At 35.7% G+C, this 20254-nt stretch overlaps 1 protein-coding gene across 1 annotated transcript in view; it reads right to left on the reverse strand.

The window, feature by feature from the left end:
* Positions 1–20254, reverse strand: part of LOC121406839 (glutamate receptor ionotropic, kainate 2-like) — a 45018-nt gene that overhangs the window by 17541 nt on the left and 7223 nt on the right. The window contains exons 3-9 of the mRNA XM_041597710.1: positions 9983–10243; positions 8687–8892; positions 7598–7651; positions 4819–4875; positions 2855–3043; positions 1619–1780; positions 255–371 (exon numbers count right to left, since the gene is read on the reverse strand). Coding sequence (XP_041453644.1) covers positions 255–371; positions 1619–1780; positions 2855–3043; positions 4819–4875; positions 7598–7651; positions 8687–8892; positions 9983–10243 — 1046 coding nt within the window. The remainder of the gene's footprint in view (positions 1–254; positions 372–1618; positions 1781–2854; positions 3044–4818; positions 4876–7597; positions 7652–8686; positions 8893–9982; positions 10244–20254) is intronic.

Consider the following 20254-nt stretch of genomic DNA (forward strand, 5'->3'; position numbering starts at 1 on the left):
TTAGTTCATCACTAATGTGTTAAAGGTTTGGTACAGTACTAATGTGAAGACCATTAGCTATCTATGCAAAGTGGGTACAAGGTTTATAACAAAATACACAATTATGAGAAATAAACATGAAATGCATGAATCAAATCTGTTCTCAAAGGAGAAGTCCACCTGTATATTCGTCAAGCCATCATTAATAATATAATTACTGAACTATTCTTCTATGTCAGACTTTCCCTTTAAAGTAGGCAAACTCTTCGGCTCACCTGCCACGCCTTCGTATCGTTGTTTCTTCCTTCCACGCTGATGATATCAATAGCGACCTCTTCGTTGTAACCTGTTCGATTAAACTGAATCATTCCCATCATGCCTTCCGTTTCAACCTTTAAAATTCAAAATGAAAAAATAAATCAACCTCAGTAGTAATGAAAAAAAATACGGAGACATACCTAGGATTTTATAGTATATCTGAAAATTTTGAAATAGTTCATGGAAATCTGTCAGTTCAAGAAATTACATGAGCTTGTGTTCAAGACAATTTTGAATCTTGATGTTGGTGAAACAAAAATGGTACTGTACCCTGGTCAGAAACAGACCATATACCAATGATAATACATGTAGATGTACATGTCATGAGTAAGGTAGTGGGTGGAATGGAGCGTTGTGGCCCAGTGGATTAGTCTCCGGACTTTGAAACAGAGGGTCGTGGGTACCGGTAGGAAGTAATTCCTTAAAAAGCTGTGTGCACTATGAACGCCTAGCTTAGCCGGGTAATATAGGAGCGCCTTGAGCACCTAACAAGGACTGGTGGATATGTGCGCAATATAAATACATGTACCCTATATTATCAAATTTCCCGGGACTCCTAAATTTCGAACTTCATCATTACAGCTATCACCCATCATTGCCAGGCAATTGGTTACCTTTCTTATTTCTTTGGTAAAATACATGAAACATTAATATATTGGTTGGCAGACCGTTCCTCCAGACTAGGAATGGCTGACAGGTTCAGGATGCACTATTTGTATATAGGGCACATGATTTACCTACATCATATGTGAACATTAGCAAGCCTCTGGGATCAACTGATTGGGTTATTTGTCGCATATTAGACGCACATGACGCAAGGGATGTCGTAATTTGTAGGTGACTACATCAGCGTGATCTCAATACTCTCGTTTTCAGAATGGTAAAAACGTGTACTGTGTGTGTTTGGGATGCGGTGTAACTAGTTTACACGTGAGGGGTTGATGAATTGCATTGATGCATTCACGATTCATCATGGTTTATTTTGTTGATATACGTATAGTTTATATTCAGACTCAACGAGTAACGCTATTTATGAAAAAAGGTAAGTTACAGATGTGAATGAAATCTAAAAAAAGAAATCACAAATGATTAGTTGAAATTAGAATATATACAGGCAAGTTGAAAGTGGTGTGACATCACAAAATATTCAATCATGTAAATATGAATAAACAAATGGACAGTTTTTGCTTTATGACAATTAAATGCATTAACGTCATCCTTCTATCCAAATTCAGTTACATCCGCCTTCGACTAAATTTCTCAATTTCTTAATTTTTGAATCACTGACAACCCACATACAATCTGTGCCCTTTTTATTTACCTTATTCAGTGCCTTCTTAAGCCGGTTGGAGCCTCTTGTATTTCGATGAGGGTTTTCATTGCAACGATAGATTTCGGGCTCAACAAACCGTCCTCTGCTGACCACATCTGAGATGGAAACAGCCAGAGCCCGCACCGCATCGTATAGGTAGGCATTGTGATACTGTTGAAATAAGACATTTGAGAATGAGGAAAAAAATAGTAAGTTGCTTTTGAATAATCAGCGACTATTTTTTTTTATTCATGTTTTATTTTTTTAAAGATGACTGGTATTCTGTAGTGAAGTTTACTCTAATCTAAACTCATGGGAGCTGAAAATGTTAAAACTATTTTTTTGACAATGTATATTTATTGTGCGTGTTGTGTCGTTTCCTAGTACTTTAATTGTGAGAGAAAATTAGTTTTGTTTTCATTCTCAGACACTTTATTGATGAATTAAGTAACAAAAATGTCCTGACATATCGAGTCTATATTGGTTTAGAGAAATATGTCACTTTGGGTTGAACCACAACTTTGGATCAGAATTCAGATGAAACCTAAGTTCAGAGTTTGGACCATTGAATAGAGACACACTATCATAAAACACCTTTGATATGTTTTGTGTTGATATTAGTGATACAATAAAGTTAAAAAGGGCCCCAAATTTAGAATATTTGTAATACATATGAATTATTATTCATGTTTTCAAAACCAAGTTTATTCAACAAACGATTCAAATAAACGTTTTGTCAAGCATTTTACTGCAATCAAGTTTGATGACTGCATCCACAAGGCTTCTCTGAAATTTTGTACACCCCCTTTCCCAGTCTTGGTCAGTATTTCGGTTTATAACGGCAATATCAGAATTGTGCATCTATTGAAATTGTAATAATCATGATAATACGACGTTACTTGTATAGCGCATATCATTACCCATGGGCGTCTCTATGCGCTTAATAGAAAAATAGACAAAGAAGAGAGATGATTAAAGCTATTTATTTGCAGACTGTCTCAATCATAGAACCGCTTTTTAAGGCGCCTTTTGAATGCAGAGCATGTAGATGCCTCCTTAATGGTAGAAGGATCGTATTCCAAGTTTAGGGGCCGCATGACAAAATGATCTCTCCCCATAGAACTTGTATTGGAAAGTGTTGTATTGTATTGGAAAGTATTGGTGATCAGAAATGAAATGTTATTGATTTCGATGCCCATGTCCATGTTATAGTATTAAAATCATAAAAACGATGATGACCATTACCTCGATGGGCTGTAGATAATCTGGCATAATTTCTGTTGCGTTTTCTTCAAGCTGCGCTTCAAGTTCCGGGTCAAGGGTCAACCAAGCTTGATAGAAATCTTCCCGAGTCGGATCAATTTTTACTCTCTGTTTTAGTAGGGTCAAGATACCCCTGGAACCGTTGAAGAACTTGAACTCGTCAAGGGGTTCCTGAAAAGAGCAAAGGTCATAGATTATAAACGTATCAATTCATGGCCGGGCCAAGGGTCAACTGAGCTTTGTAGAAATCTATCTGGGTCGGATTAATCTTCACACTCTGATCCAAGGGTGTGAGGATACCTCTTGAACCGTTGGGAAGTCATTATGAAGTTCCTGCGGAATTCAGCCGGTATCTGGAAACGGCATGTGATCTGATATATATATATCGAAGTATCATTTCATGCCCGGGTTAAGGGTCATGACCTACCTTTGGTCTGGATGGAACCAGGCCAACAAGAAAATTCCTTGATGGTTTCAGTCTTTGCATTATGCTCCCAAAATCACTATAAGCCTATGTAATGAACCATTGAAAAACCGGAAAAAGAGTTTTGGTAGAAGATGAAGATCACAGATAATTCTAAGAATTATTTCAAAAGTATATTTCATGACAATACACAAATTATGCCGATTCGTATATTTTTCTCCACATTCAGAAATTCACATATTTTTTTAGAACCATGGACACCACTCCAATTCTCAAGATGCATGCCAGTCTCACTTTTGTTCTATGACAGTTACTATAGAAACAATAATGACATCAAGCCTCGGAGTAGAATATTTCTAGATAGATGGCGCTATATAAATGCCCATTATTATTATCATTATTATCATTATTATCAGATTATAGTAACAGTCAAACACAACTGCTTCTCAGTCAATAAAAATAATTTAAGAGCTGACGGTGTGCAGAAATGTAGATTGAACAACATTGGCCAAAAGACACTCCCCTGTGGTATTCCTGGAATCACTCAATGACCAACCATAAGGATTTTATTAGTGACATCTTTTAATAATTTTCGAATTTAAAGAACCCGTAATATAATATTTTTCTGGTATCTGGAGAATTTGTACCAGAGAACTTCTTACTCTAATTTATTGCACAAAAAAAATAGTTTATGAAAGAATCCAGAGTGATCACCTTTTATTAAAAATTAAGTTTAATTAGGAATTCCAGATAATAATTCTTGAACGAAGCATATTCACCTGCATGATGACATATTCAACCTTTACACACAGCTAATTCCATAACCATCATCATAACCGGTAAAAAATTGGTTTTGATAATGACTCTAGTGATATTAAATATCATCTACATAAAATTAGACTTCCATCCTCAGAGGAGAAATTGAAGGTAAATGTAGTATCCATTAAAGTGTTTTTAATATCTTGGTTATAATGCCAAAGGTTACTGCAAAAGGAAAAGAAAAAAGCCTAAACCTAATGACCTTTTTAACGAGTAGAAATTAAAAACCTTTCATATCTTTGCCGTCGGTACAATCTTCTGATCGTGTTTAAAGGGTAATGGACGAAAAGAACAATGCACTCTTTGCCATTTCCTTTCTTCTAATCAAGCTAGTTTGGGGTTTCTACAATTCCACTTTCTTCTCCCTCTATACCACTCACGGTCTCTCCCCTCCCCCATCCCTACCTGGTTCCTCGACCTGTATCTATACTGTCATCTCTCCCCCTCTGAAATGGAATGGAATTGGCAATGGAATTCGTGCTTGCGGTGTTTGATATGATAACCAAGATGTTCGAATATACAACCTCGTGTCAAAATAGGTCAAAACTGTATATTTGTCGTCATGAACAAGAATTAGTATTGGATGAAAGTCATTACTAAGCGAAAACTACAACCGCCAACCCTTAACGATTTATTTTCCATCAAGTCTCAATTATTCCTCTGTATTTCTGTTTAAATGCAATTTCTTAAACGTGAAACTCACCTCATTATATCGAATGAACCTCTCTGCAAGGGGCTGACCGAATGCATTACTCCATTCCTAACGTTCAAAATATACAGAACAGTCAATGTAGAACACGATAGAAGGACAATCGCGATTTTTTTCATAGTTATAAACGATCTTTATCAATTAAACTGAGCTTTAAAAAAATCATAATGGTAAGCTCTTGCTCACTGCAATACCAGGCTAGTAAATGGTTAAGAAAAAAACTTAAGCGGATAAAATTCAATAAACAGAAAAAAAGCATGGCAAACTTGCATCGCATGTTAAAGGAGAATGAAACCTTTAGAACAAGATAGCTTGTGTGAAAACATAAAAATCTAAGAAACAGATCAATAAAAGTTTGAAAAAAATCGGATTCATAATGAGGTTATGAGCATTTGAATATTGCAATCACTAATGCCTATGGAGATCCTCAAATTGGCAATGCGACAAAGATGTGTGATGTCACTTGTGAACAACTCTCCCCACTACTTTAGTACATATTTCACTTAAATTGTCTCTTTTATCCCATCTAGCAGTAGATCATGTAGATCGTGTGTTCTTTCTATAGGAGGGCATGTAATCAGATTTTAAAGAATACAGAGTTTGCATCACAATAAGAAAAAGCAAAAAGAGACATTTGGGGGTATTTTATAGTCCATCAAAGGGAAAGTTGTTCACATGACATCACACATCCTTGTCACATTGCCAATGGGAGGATCTCCATAGCATTAGTGATTGCAATATTCAAATGCTCATAACTTTCTCATTGTTTGTCCGATTTTTCTCAAACTTTCGTTGGTCTGTTTCTTCGACTTTTCTGTTTCGACACAAGTTTACTTTTCCAAAGGTTTCATTCCCCTTTAATAATTATCACAGTTAGCTTAACACAGATTTAGATTTGTTACAGCAGCGCACACCTTTATAGAGAGCTAATGTAAAATGGACATAATAAGCAAATGCTAAAGTGCTTTAATAACCACGTCAAATAAAAATAATGCTGGAAAATTCCATGTTAGCCAGAATGGAAAGCTGCTGAAAAGGTAGAAAGGTTACTTTAAAAAAATCTAACTTCAGAATTAAGAATACTTTACAAATAAATACGTTAAGAATAAGTTAAAGGAAGAAAATAAACACGCAGAAAAGAGTTAATCACTTTCAAAGAAAAACGGATATTAGACATGCAGATAACAATGCCGAAGTAAATGGGGAAGGCTCAAACGCAAATTATATAATTATTTGAAAATAATCAGGAATAAACCGGAAAATAATGAATAAACCAACCATTACGTCATCTGCATATTTTGAAGATGGACTTAATATGTTCTGTAAGAATGTCAACGTAAAAACAACACCACGTGATCACAAAGACAGAAACGAGGATTACGTCATAAAAATACTAATTTTATTCTTAAAACCAATACTTATAGAGAGTTGCCTGACGTATCAAAATTACACTTCTCTACATATTTGGGATTATGAGATTATAAGTTATGTCATTTATCTTAAATGGGGAAATTCACCCTGAATAAAAAAGTTTGTCGTAAAAATAGCTGAAACAATGATAAAAATATTGGTGAAAGTTTGAAGAAAATCATTAAAAATTGAAAAAGTTATTAGCATTTTAAGCTTTGGATTTGTGACGTCATAAACAAGCAGCTGCCCCATATATTATGTAATATAAAATATATGAATTCCTTTTTATTTTTAGGTTCTTGATGACTTATTTTTTATTTCTTTTAAGAAGCAGGTGTGAAATGATGTGTTTATTAGATTTAGTGAAGATACAGTAAGGCCAACTTTAATTTTCTGAGAAAATGACATATCATTGTTTTTCTTGTCATACGATAACTAGTAAAGCTGCTCGTATATGACGTAATAAATCAAAGAATTAAAACTCTAATAAATTTCTTTATTATTTGATGGCTTTTTCTCAAATCTTCGGCAATATTTTCCATTATTTTATTGCTATTTTTATAATAAACTTTTTGTCAGGGTGAACCCCCCTTTGATATATGTCACTATTAAGATATTAATTGGCAGTGGTTTAAGGAAAATATAACGGTGGTATGACTATCATTATAATGACCATTTCTTTTAATCATCAAAAGTCTCCTCACAGGACTAACAGCATGCAACTTTTAAAGAAAAAAAATCATAAAACATTAGAACAACAATGTATAAATTTTAAGCAATTAATATTAGAAATTCCAAAATGCATGATCATATATATATATATATATATATATATATATATATATATATATATATATATATATATACAGAAACAACTTGTTTAGGATTGTACCAGGCGTTTTCAATGTGGACGCCTCTACAGTAATGAAACGTTATTTTATTGAAAACAAAAAAAAAAATATTTTCAAGCAACCTTTTGAAAACATTTTACATTCTGTATATAAGGCTTTTCTACGACTTTTTTAATAATAAAAGCTTGCACTTTCAAATTTCATTCTGCGATATATATTCATATTAGGCCTACATAAATATGCATCCATCAAAATGTGTCATATACAAATAGTAAATACAAGCTTAATATTTTGAGCATTTCGTACATAGTCAAATTATATTTAGAGAGGTGGAGACGATATACATTTTTAGATATTATTTATAGAATCTACAATAATAATCATCATAGGTTAATCTTTCACAAAACTGGATCAATATGCTACAATATCATGTTGCAGAATGATTCCATATGAGCACAAATCAAAAGTCACTCGTCAGCAATACTCCATATACATAATGACGTCATACTCACGTGTGATGCAACTATCCAATGATATTCTCCAGTGGTCATCCCAAACGTGGCAGCCTGTTGGAATTCAAATCCACAGTTGTATCAATTATTTATACCCAGGAAACATTAGTATGCCTCACTATCATACGAATTATATAACTATCATCTCAGACTAATTCAATCAGATAAAAAATGAAATTTATTAAGTGGGCAAAAATCCTAAAATAGAAGAGTTTCTAATCAGAATACCAGACCCGACTGTATTTTTTTTGTTCGCCTTTTTTGTATTAAACTATTTTCAAAACATGGAATGGAATTCTAATTTCAGCATCAGAGCTACTATAATAACTTTCTGACCTTTGCCATAACATAGGTCAACTCAGTTATAACTTGCTATAGCATATTTAGTTATAATCAAATATGAGATGAGTGTTTGAAGAGACTCGTCAAATGAAAATGATGAGAAAAGGTGATTTACCATTTTCAAGTCTTCATTAACATATCGTCTATGTTTCTCTTACTTCTTTTGCTACTGATTTTAAAGCCAACACAGTTTCAGGATGGACTTCCCTTTAAGAAAGCGGTGTGGGGAAGCTGAACAGAGCCAAGTTTGCCCGGTTGGTCCTCTGGCAAAATTCAATTTTGACCACCTACTGCTTTTTTGGAACGGTTCTACTGTATACTATGTTTAACTTCTTGGGATGATAAAGAGTGTTAAGAGGGTCAAGGGTCAAGTTTACCCCCGGCCTTGCTCGTTGTAGTATCCTCACACCCCGATTCACATTCGAACATTCATCATAATTTGATATTTATTCATTCATCGTACTGAGTATGCTACCATGGTATAGGTCTCGGAAGATTTTTCACGTAAAGCAATCAGAACTGCCAATGGCTGTGCTTTCTATAACCAGAGCCCCATTCACATTTGAAAAAATAACAACTTACCTCTCTCCAGTTAACTCGATGTTATTCATGGTCCTACCGTGCTAAACGTCTTGGTAGATTTACAAGTGTGGAGACGGTTTCACGTAAACCAGTCGAAACTGCAAATGTCTATGCTTTCTACCATAACCAAAACCCTATTCACATTTGAAAAAAAAACCCACTCACCTCTCTGATTAACTTGATATTATTCATGGTACTGCAGTATGCTACCATGTTAAAGGTCTTGGAATCTTTGACAGTATGAAGTGGGTGGACAAAATCAAGCTTGCCAGTGGCTACGTTCTTCTTGAGACGGAACAACCGGAAGTGAGGAGGGTAAGTTTGAGTCAGTGCCGCCGACAGAAGTAATAAATCTTCAACATTCTTGTACGCTGTGATACGGGAGAGGAGTAACAAAGACAACGGAATATCAAATGTCAGTTTGCAAAACCGATATTTATGAATTGCAGGGTAGGATTTCTAGACTAGATACATTAAATTATTTGTGAGAGCTATTCAAACTATTATGATTTCGAATGTGTGTGTTGGCCAACAGGGCCAAGAGTGTCGCAGGTCTTTTCAATATGGGTTGTTTTACGATCAAGGTATACTTTCTATAGAAAAAGTCTACTGTGAGCTATACAATTAATTATTTTTTTGGCTAAAATTCCTTTTCTCTTTCTATTTTTATTTCTAGCGCTTATAGAGACACGTTTTGTTATAAGCGCTATACAAATGATGTCAATTATTATTATTATTATTATCAAAGTCCTTCTGTGCATCATAAAATGAAATATGTAGTCCCAATATCATAATGACAATTTATTTGGCCCTATTATACCGACCTGCATGACGAAAGAAAAATACACGATGGCCACACTTATTTGGCATTTTAGGACCAAAATTACTGTCTATTTTTTTTCTAATTTCGAGCCAGCCATTTGTGCATTTCTATAATATTACATTACCAATTGATTTTTGAAATGCGATTGTTAAAAAACATAAATTTCCTAAAGCTACTGCCAATTTGATTTTCCTTGACTCTTATCCAGAAATATGCCAATTTAGAAGAAAAAGATTAATCTCTAATACCTCAGTCACATTTGCTCGATGGCCGCCGCACGGCGAGTCGAAAACAGTCGTTTTATTCATCAAACCACCTATATGTAGCTGTTACAAAAAATGTTGAAACGGCTGTTTTTCACTCGCCGTACGGCCGCCGAAGAGCAAATGTGACTGATATATCAGAGCCGGTTCGGTGACACTGTCTCCTACGACATTTGCTCTCAGAGGGCATATGGTTAGAGTTAGGATTGTAATAAATACTTTTTTTTGCTTTAGAATAATGTAAAGATAATGATTAGGGTTGAGTAAATTTTGGAGGTTAGGTTTTATGTTTGGCCTTCCATCCGAGCAATAAATTGTCGCCGGAGCAAATGTCATGTAACATTCGTTTGACGCTGTCTTGGTTTATGATCTTACCTGTGTCTGAGTCGTAGAAAATACTAACTTGTTTCCATCCGAGTCGTAACATCAAATCCAACGTTGCACGACTAATATGCGAGTAATCGGGACGTATGCTAACACTAAACCCATTCTGGCGCTCAACGGCGCATTTCTCTCGCGGGACCTCTACATGAGGAATTTGAAATGTCTCTACTAACGACTGTACTGCGAGGCTAGTCTCGCATGAAGTGGAAGACAATACGGCTGTGATGTTCTCGGGAAACAAAATGTCACAAACTGGAATAAGTAAAAAAAAAGAAAAGAAAGAAAATAAGAGAGAAGTAAATCAATATGGGTTTGAACTGAAGATTACGGTAAACTACTGAATGTGAATTTCGTCTAAAAACATTTGGAATATAAAAATGTAATATCCTAATTGTTTTAAAGTACAATTAAGTTTACCTTCATAATATCCTGCCATGATAAAACACCAAGGGAAAATTCCTGCGTGATTCATCTAATTTTCAGTTAGCATAATATAAAAAATATATACATTTAAAGGCACATTTACGCCGTGAAAACAAGAGGTACCTCAAACTTGAAATTGGATGCTGAAAAAAATCCCAATAAATTTCCATGATGAGAAAAAAACCCAGCAGAAATATTCATAAATGACCCCTGCTCACAGATTTATACATACATTTTAAAAGCTTTATGAAAGATTTTGAAATGAATTATAATGATGAATAGAAAAAATAGAATATGAATGTCTACGATAGGCGGACGGAAATTCGTTAATAATACAAAACTTGTTGTAAAGTCGTAGAAAATGAATCGCATTCTGAAAAAAAAATCATTAATGACCATCTTTCCTTTGCAGCTGTGTGATATCAGCAATATGGAGAGATGAATGTCGGCATAACGATTAGCATGAAACAGCTGATGGCATGTCGTACAAATCTTTTTCCTTGAAATCAGTGACACCCTCAAAATGCAAGAGCTTTGGAGTGCACATTTATTTTTTGGTCAATGCTTGCGATCGATAATCCACGGGTGCAGGTGGTCGAAATAATCTGGCCTTAATTCATACGATATAGCACTGCAATAGTGACGTCACCATATAGTGCGTCAATTATATTAGTTCTAATTATTGAATTTGCTAGGTCCTCATGTACATTTCAGCCCCTAAATATGATTAGTGCCCGGGCACTGTTTTGACAAAGGCTTAGAATCCGGCATGGCTACTTTGTCGAGTAACCTAAGAGACAATCTCTTCCAACCTTCGAATAAGAAGAAGATGGATCCGTCATGTCCCTTATCTTCTTGCTGTATATGTATGGTGATTTTCGTCATTATCATAATTATAAAGGAAAGGTTGACGATGGAGGGGAGTGGGATAATATTTATGCCAGCAGACCCCAGCCTTTACTCTTTAAAAAAAAATGATAGTATTACGTACTACTTTATTCCTTTGTTAAAAAGTCTATAATAGTTTTCATCTATTTCATGAAAATTTATTTCAATTGCATTCATCATTTATGCAACTCGATTAGATCGCCTAGATTCTCCAATGGTCGACAAACTTCATTTTTATTTCTCTCTTCTCCCCCGTCTTTGTTTTCTTCTTTTCTGTCTTCTTCTTTTTTCTTTTGCTTCCACCTTCTGTATAATTTTGTCTCTTTCCTTCTTCCTCATCCTTTTTTGCCATTGTTGTCTCACTGTACTCGGTCCGGCGTCGTCCTTTTCTAATCAAAGACATGACACGCATTTAGAAAATGAATAGTCGGTCCGGAATTTCGTTTTACACATCACAATGTCTCTGCAATGTGCTTTCCGAATAATACTTGATGTCATGGGTGGGCGCCATACTCAGCCATTCATCAGTACCCGTGACTTCCGAAAATAGAAATAAACATGAATGTAAAAGTCTGGTATAACTAAAGAAGTACTCTCTGCCAAATAATAGAAAGACCAAGAGGAGAGTGCGATCTATTGATTTTTTCTGTCTCTGGGATTTTGAGATATAACACAGTGTCTGGTTTTGCGAATTTCATCTGAAATCTAACTGCAAGACATGTCTTCTCTTTAAGAGAATGCAAAACACAGACATGTCGCCAGTGGATGTAGAAATTCAGAGAAAGAAAATGGTTGAGAATGAAAATAAGCCAGTCGTCGGTCAGAGGTAGAATCTAAGTGAATCTGATCATTTCAGCAATATTAGACGGTAGAGTAGCTAAATGTTACGGACTCTATTATTTTCATCATTATGATTTTATCATCCCGTAATTATTGTAATCTTTCCAGGTTTTTTTCCGGTAGAGTAGCTAAATGTTACGGACTCTATTATTTTCATCATTATGATTTTATCATCCCGGAATTATTGTAATCTTTCCAGTTTTTTTTTCCTTGGACCATCGAATCGTGTCATTAAATTTGTTTTAATCCGAATGGACAACGAAATAAATATCATTAGTGATATATGAATTTGGTGTGGATTACTTTGATCTCATTGACCAAGCACAAGTTGCAGGACGATATGCAATCAAAGTAACGCAAGCTTAAAAGACACACACATAATTATAATTAGAAAACAATGCACCTATGGATTGAAGGCAACTTTCTTTTTGCAACGGCACAAAGTTTGAATATTATTTTATCCCATCCTCATTCACTAATCAACCCGTATCTTTAGAAAGAATAAGTATTTTGGGTTTAAGCTTATCCCTGGGTTAAAGGAAATAATCTGATCCAACAGACTTGAACCTTGCAGAGCATTTCCTTGAAACGGACATTAATCTCTTCAAAATTTTCTTCAAAAAACCCCAGGATTGAGCACCTAATTAGGCAGGTAAAAATCAATTTGTGGAGTGCTAATGCCAATAAGTGTCAAATAAAATGCGACTACCGTGATAGCCTGTGGCGCTCTAAAGGAATTCAAATTTTGTTAAGCGCGGCAGCTGTACAAAGCTCATCGATCTCCTGATCGGCAAGCGAAAGGCAAGGAGAAATGTGTGAAAAGAGAGAAGAAACGTATTCTGCATAATTTCTAATAGTCAATAAATCTAATACTTCCTTTTGGGGGAAAACGTACACGATAGAGATGTATAAAAAAGTAAATAGTGGTCTAAATCACGAAGCCGATACAGTCATGTACTATAGGCAATTGTGCGTGTGCGCTCACGTGGGATGGTGAAGGCTATGGTTGAGGGAGTGCATGCGTGTGTGTATGGTGTGTGTGGGGGGGGGGGAAAACCTAAATATCGCATGGACACTTGTGGAGTCTAATTTCTTTTCGTTCGCAAAAAAATAATGAATCGAACAATGTTATTGTTAGAAGTTTTGATAAATCAAAAATGGGTTTTGAGGTAATCCAGATTAAGATTGTATTTTCTACACAGATTAAAACTTCAAAATCATGTAAGATTTTTTTGCTAACTTTTGAATAGAAAAAAAATCCGTAGAGAGGGCATCGTCAGACACTATGCTATTGCTATTATATTGAAATGTGAATGCGGAAGATGCAGGCTACGCTAGACCCAACTAATGCTAATGGATTCACCACTGGCCTGTTTCTCTCTTTTCCGTTGTCATGGTCGTTTGCTATATCTATATTTTCTTTGTTTTCATGACGCACTGTGTAGCAGACACGTGATTGAAAGTGGATAGGACACGGTACAGGTGCGCGAAGAGAAAGTTGAAGTACATTACATACAAACATGCAAAGAATGTGGTCACAATGTGGCGTTGAAGATCGTTTGTTAAAAGTGGATTCCACACCTGGCGAACCATGTCAAACAATTCAAGAAAGTGGTCTTCAAAAGACCCACTTTCATAATCAAAGTGCATGTGGGCCGAAAACCGGGTCAGCCGATCAGTTAACAGTCTGCCTACATATTTTGTTGTGACTGTACAAAATGTCACATTTCACCAGCTCATTGATTAATTCAAGCCTAGATTACATATACAAATAGATGGGTATATTTATAAATACAGATACACATAGTGTGTGGTTTATTAAACATTATAATATGCACGGCAAAAACTAAACTATTCATTCAAGTATAAGTTTGTCTTACCAAAGCATTGTTGGAGTAAGTGATTCTTGTTTGTAAAAATATTCCGATGCAACTTTAATTTTTATGACAAATTGAACATGTATGCATGCCTTTAATTTACTTTTTGAAATTGTAATGAATATTGTTTGTACAGGCAGACGTTCCCTCCTCTTCGTCAACTTCTTCCTTTCCTTCTTTCGTTTTCTTCTTTCTCCTCTTTTTCTCCTTCAACACCATCCTTCTTCATCTTCTTCTTCCTTTCCTCTTATTCACCTTCTCCTTCTTCATCTTTTTCTTCTTTGTCTCAATCTTCGTCTTTCCTTTATTCTACTACTCCCATTCTTCTTTATCCTTTTTTGTGTACTCTACTACTTGCCTAGACAGCTGGCAGCCGTCTGTTTCGAGGAGTTTTTTTAACATTTTTTTTTATTTCTCCTCGTACACAGACGGCTCGCTATCGTGCAGCCACCATTAGGGGACTTGCAATACAAAATCCCCCCGTCGGGGCTCTTCAGTTTTTGTCTTTAATGAATAAAAATTTTGAAAACAAACGCGACCAAAATGCAAATTAATATTTCCTCTTGGCATTAAGTGCCCCAAAAACAGAGAAAAATCAAGTTAAAAGGAACAAAAACAGTGACTTGCCTCGGCTGTCGCGCAAATTCACTTCCCCGTTTTATCCGATCTTAAGTACATAAACATATGGTCATTGAGTCCCCTGTACAGATCGCGCTAGAACTTCGGTCTCAGTATTTGGTGATGAAGCCAACGGAGTTCAGCTGAACAACCAACATAACAGAGACCGAAGCTTTTGGTCTACTACTTACCATGAAATGTAGCCAGATATATCATATGTTTGAATGTATAGAATGTTCACTAATGTACTTATATCGATGAATTTTTTTTATAGTGTTGTTGGTTTTTGTCTCTTTTTAGTCTCTCTGACCTCCCTCTATTTCCCCCTGTCTCAAGTTTCTCATTATTCAATAATTTCTACTTCTATCCCACTGTTCCCTCGCCATTATATATCTTATCTACATGAGAAATACATATATGCCCAAGTAAATTGATTTCCATAATGCCATTCAATCATTATGCCAAACATTACATTTACTGTACTTGTTATGTTTTTTTTTTTTTTTTTACTTTGTATTGATATTGTATATTGACCCATTTAGCCCTGCTGCTGGTCAATATATGTCAATATATATACTAATAGATAAAAAAAATGAAATTGATTTCAAAAATATTTTCCTGAAAATGCTACCTATATGATTATGTATAAATCTCTTCTGAAATTGAAAGAACACAGTCGCTCATTTTCGAAACATCTTGCAATCAAAATAATTTGCATCGAATGAATACTAGAAAATGAAAGAGAATTTGTGCATGGACTGTTCAAAATTATTCTATCTTTGACCATTTTTTAAAGGTAGTAAATTGATGTCGGTTGATCGTGGATGTTCTAAATTTATTAACTTTATTCTTAGTAGGTCAGTAGTTCAACATCTATGAAACGCCCTTTTGATTACATAACGCAATTACATATGATGAGAATTGAAACCGGCGCATTTCACTGGACACCTTCATGCAATGATGATCTAATACAAGTAAACTGTTTCGAGACATACCATAAGGCTCCAATTTTTTTTTTTTTTTTAGCTATGCTAACTTCGCTCTGTCAGTATTCTTAGCCTCGTTGTTTTAACGAGAGACAATCGAAAAATATCATAATTATAGACATGTGGAAAATTATACAATAATTGCATGGATATAGTTCCAGTACTATATTGTCCATATCACGCTGTACGACGACCCCTAACTTGGACCTTGGAACCCTCGAACCCATCTCATCAACGTTACACGATTTTACTTCTTATCTTTATTTTTAAAGACCAAATGCAGTTCACGTATCTGCTAAAATGTGTGACAAAAAATTGGCACATTTATATATCAACCTAGCTATTGATCTTTTACTCAAAGGTTTGTCTGACATAAAATGATCAGACCTTCAGAGTGTCATGCAGAATCCTTCGATACCTAACCAGTTAGGTCTATGATCTAACCGTAATAATGACATCAACTATATTGGCTGCTTTGGAATTCCTCTCACGTATCAAGCCTACAGTCCCACAGCAAACACAATTAGTAATGGAAAAGATCAAACATGATCAAGTCTAAGCCGTGGTCGAACACGTGTTGCACTTGGCATCAGATTTCTCCCTTCTTCAATGAAATGCGATCGATTCCATTTCGATCTTTCATGTTTGATGAGTCGTCTGTCAAAACGTCATACAGCCCATCGTTTTTTATCGATTTTCCCTCTCTTTCTTTTTGGCGGGAAACGTTAAAGCTGGCATATCTTAAACCCTGACGAGGTCTTCTGAGTCTGAAGAAGGTACTTAGTATAACCTGTACCAATATTTACGCGGCGTTAGGATATGTTGGTGCACAATGACAACGTACTCGAGCCTTGCTCGCCGATAAGTGTTTGATCTTACGGAGATTTGCGTCCAAATTGAATTTCGATCCTTTTGCAATCGGGCATGAAATCGATAGTTTTTGCATCGAGACGTGTTGTGATTTTATGATTAACACGTGACCCCAGTGTGGTTAGTAACCTGTCATAACAGCAGGAGAGTAGAATATCTGTTTTTTATAATTGTATAATCCTGTCGAAAACTTTACAAGGTCACGTATATTCAAATCCCAGGTGAAGCTTATTGATGATATCATGTTGCCAAAAGAGCGATTGCATAAACATAACAAAATAATATCTGTTTCTGTCTATGGTAACTCCCGTAGGAACTCGGCAGGACAGCATTTTGCTGGTAAACGCCAAGCTGGTATATAACCAATGAGGAAATATTTTACGTCTGGATTAATTAATAAGTCATAGTGGCTGACGTTATAGACGACAGATATCACTCTCGGGCCTTTTTATTTTAAAGTGGAGACAATGGCAGAGTTGGGATTCGAACTCACAGCCTTGCGATTATGAGTCCAAAGCTCTAACCACTGGACCACGCGACCCACTATCCTTCATCACTCGATAGTGATTACTGGTTGCAAGAAGAAATAATCACGTCGCCTAAAAAGCATTGCGATGCTTTCATATGATTAAATTAGATCGGATTTGGGAAGAAATTCCATAACACATTTACTCCGACAATCTTGTATAATTCACTACCTCGTGTCAGTCCATGGCACAGTTTATTTTTCATTTTTTATTGCATGATGAATATTACTTTGTAAATGTATACAGTATGAAAATTCGGCGAGGAAATTCAATTCAATTGGATCGGCGGTGTTCTTGATGTTACAAATGGAAAAAGAAAATTAACTCAGTGATGCTTTCATTGACCTACGAAAAGGGGGCAAAAATGGATTTGGAATTCACAAGTAAAAAGTAGGTCGGAGAGCGGCGTTTCGACACTCTTTCAACCAAAATGCTTGAAAATAATATGCAAATATTAATTTCAAGTATGAAGCGCATGTGACATTACGCTTTTCAGGGGGTGGGGAGACACAACAGAGAATCCCCATTATAAGTTCGTAACTTGACTCTATGCTAGTTGTATAAAGGCTCATTAACGAACCCTGCACGCAATATTCATTTAATCGCAAGTATTGATGATAGTATTTCCACACTAACGAGATAATATGAGTTGTATGTTTCTTGGTTGGTATAGCTACGCAAAATAGCATTTGATTTAAATATGCTTTATTCAATGTCCACACGATGTGTTGAATGTGAATCAAGTGAAACGCCATGGTGCGGTGGTCCTGATTTTTGCCGTTCAGTCAGAGGATCGTGGGTTCGAATCCTCTGGAGGCGTTAATTCCTTCATCAATATATTTCTTCACATTGGATGCTCTCTACCCAAGCAAGTTGAATGGGTACCTGGTATGATTTTTTTTCCTTGAACGCTTTACCGCCTCTGACGACTCAGGTTTAGAAGAGGTAATGATACGATATCAAGTATATTAGATTTTAGCTGCGCTTTCTACAGTGGAGCGTTGTGGCCCAGTGGAGAAGTCTTCTGACTTTGAAACAGAGGGCCGTGGGTTCGAATCCCAGCCATGGCGTAATTTCCTTCAGCAAGAAATTTATCCACACTGTGCTGCACTCGACCCAGGTGAGATGAATGGGTACCCGGCAGGATTAATTCCTTGAATGCATGAGCGCTGAGAGGCAGCTCGAGCTAAAGCCGGGGTAATAATAATAATAAAAATGCGCCTCGGAATAGAATACTTCTAGATAGATGGCGCTATATAAATGCCTATTATTATTATTACTATTATTACACTAATTCTTAATAAATCACAGTTTGGTCCATTCATAAAAAACACAGACGTTGTATATTTCACTCACCTGTCTAATCCAGTCACATTGCACCTTTGATCCCCCAAGAAGTATTACACTGTGAACTTCGATGCAATTTTATCGTAATATTCAAAATAGTACTGTTTGGTAATTTAATATCTACAGTAGATAGCTTGTGTTTTGATACTGCCCTTCTACATTAATAGATAGCAATCCAAACAGAAAATAAGATTAATCACGTGATCACTCTTGGCCAATCAAACTGCAGCACTTTGAGTATGTGGGATATATCAGAATATAATCTGACATGTTAACATCTACTTTAGATAGTACACCATGTTATTCATTCCGATATGTTATAAATCGTGAAAATTCATACATTTTGCTATCATATTTCAAAATGTAAAGTAAGTCATTGATCCGTTATTTCCAAAGGTGCTTTAATTGCTCTTTTGAAATGTTTTTGTTAGAGTGTGTATGTTTACATGTACATCTAACTTTGATAGAAAGTTTGTATCACATTCTCATAAATAGACCATATAGTTACACATAAAAAGGGGGACAGAGGACAGATAATTGAATTTAATTGAACTGGATAATTAGTTATTCTCTTTTTAGTACATGATCAAGGACGCCGCAAATTTTTGGGATTTTGGATATCAGACTCGATTATTTTTCATGATAATTTAAGTCAAGAAACTTCCATAATATATCAGATAAGTTTTAGAAGAAAGAAAAATTGTACGAACCCAAAACATCAATCTTTCTTGAAGTGATATCAGGTTTAATACAAGACATGCTGGAAGGAGAATAATGCATTGGCGACACTGATATACCTGATATTGTGCTATTACTAAAGGAATACATTAGTAGTATTACGTTTCTTCTTATTCATCTAATTTTTCTTTCTCTCTCTTACTCTTTATTTCTTTCTATCCTCCCCTCTGTGTGTCTTTATGTCTCTCACTTGTCCTTTTCTTCTATCCATCTCCTCTAACCGCTATTCCCATTATTCACTTTGTAAGACAATACATGGCGTCATTAAGCGCACGTCTTTGTCATGCAACTCTGAAGGTCACGTTTAAGGACGATTTGTCAGAAAGATAATGGCCCGTGCACGATCCGGGTACTTGTCTCTTGATATTTCAAGTGGTTATCAATTTCACATTATCTCCTCTTTCCGTTACGCCCCATTCTCCGTGTACATCCCACCCCGGCCTTGCCGTGAGAGATGTGTTAACAGTCTGCGCCCAGATCCATTGGGAGTGCTTGCTGTTTATCTTTTACGCGGGAAAATCTCAATCATAAATATTCAAGGCGCAGACAGAGCTGGAAGGGGGTGGAACGCATCGATAAATAGACACACGAATGACTGGGATTTCATACAACCTCAAGGTACTTGGACTATTATCTTAGAGGCCTTCGCGCCTAAGAAGGTCGACGGCCATTGTATATTATTTCTGAAAATTCCATCTAAACTCAAGGCGAACTATCAATCATAAAGGAAAATACAAGTCAGGAAGAATGAAGTACATAATTTGACAAAAGCAGGTGTCATCAATATAATGTTTAGACTTTCCTGTAAAAAATTTACGATTTTCATTTCTTCTTCAGAAAAATTTCTTAATGAAATTTGATATGACAATAAGGCCAGTCGAACGTTTTAATCATGAAATCATCAAGGGCAGCACATTCTGAAAAACAAGTGTTTTTATAATTTTGTCGGTGATATGTCGGTCCCGACTCTAAGAATGATTTGTAACGAAGAAGTGATAGCCGAATTTGATACCCATTTAAACCAAATACAATTTCCTTCCATCGTTCAACTGGTTTATAACAACATAGCAAAAACTGTGGTGTTAACCGATGTACATAGAGGACCACACCAGTTATTTTACACCGGTGTTAAATTAGTGGTGTTAGTTT

The sequence above is a fragment of the Lytechinus variegatus genome, chromosome 2, assembly GCF_018143015.1.
Source record: "Lytechinus variegatus isolate NC3 chromosome 2, Lvar_3.0, whole genome shotgun sequence".
NCBI lineage: Eukaryota > Metazoa > Echinodermata > Echinoidea > Temnopleuroida > Toxopneustidae > Lytechinus > Lytechinus variegatus.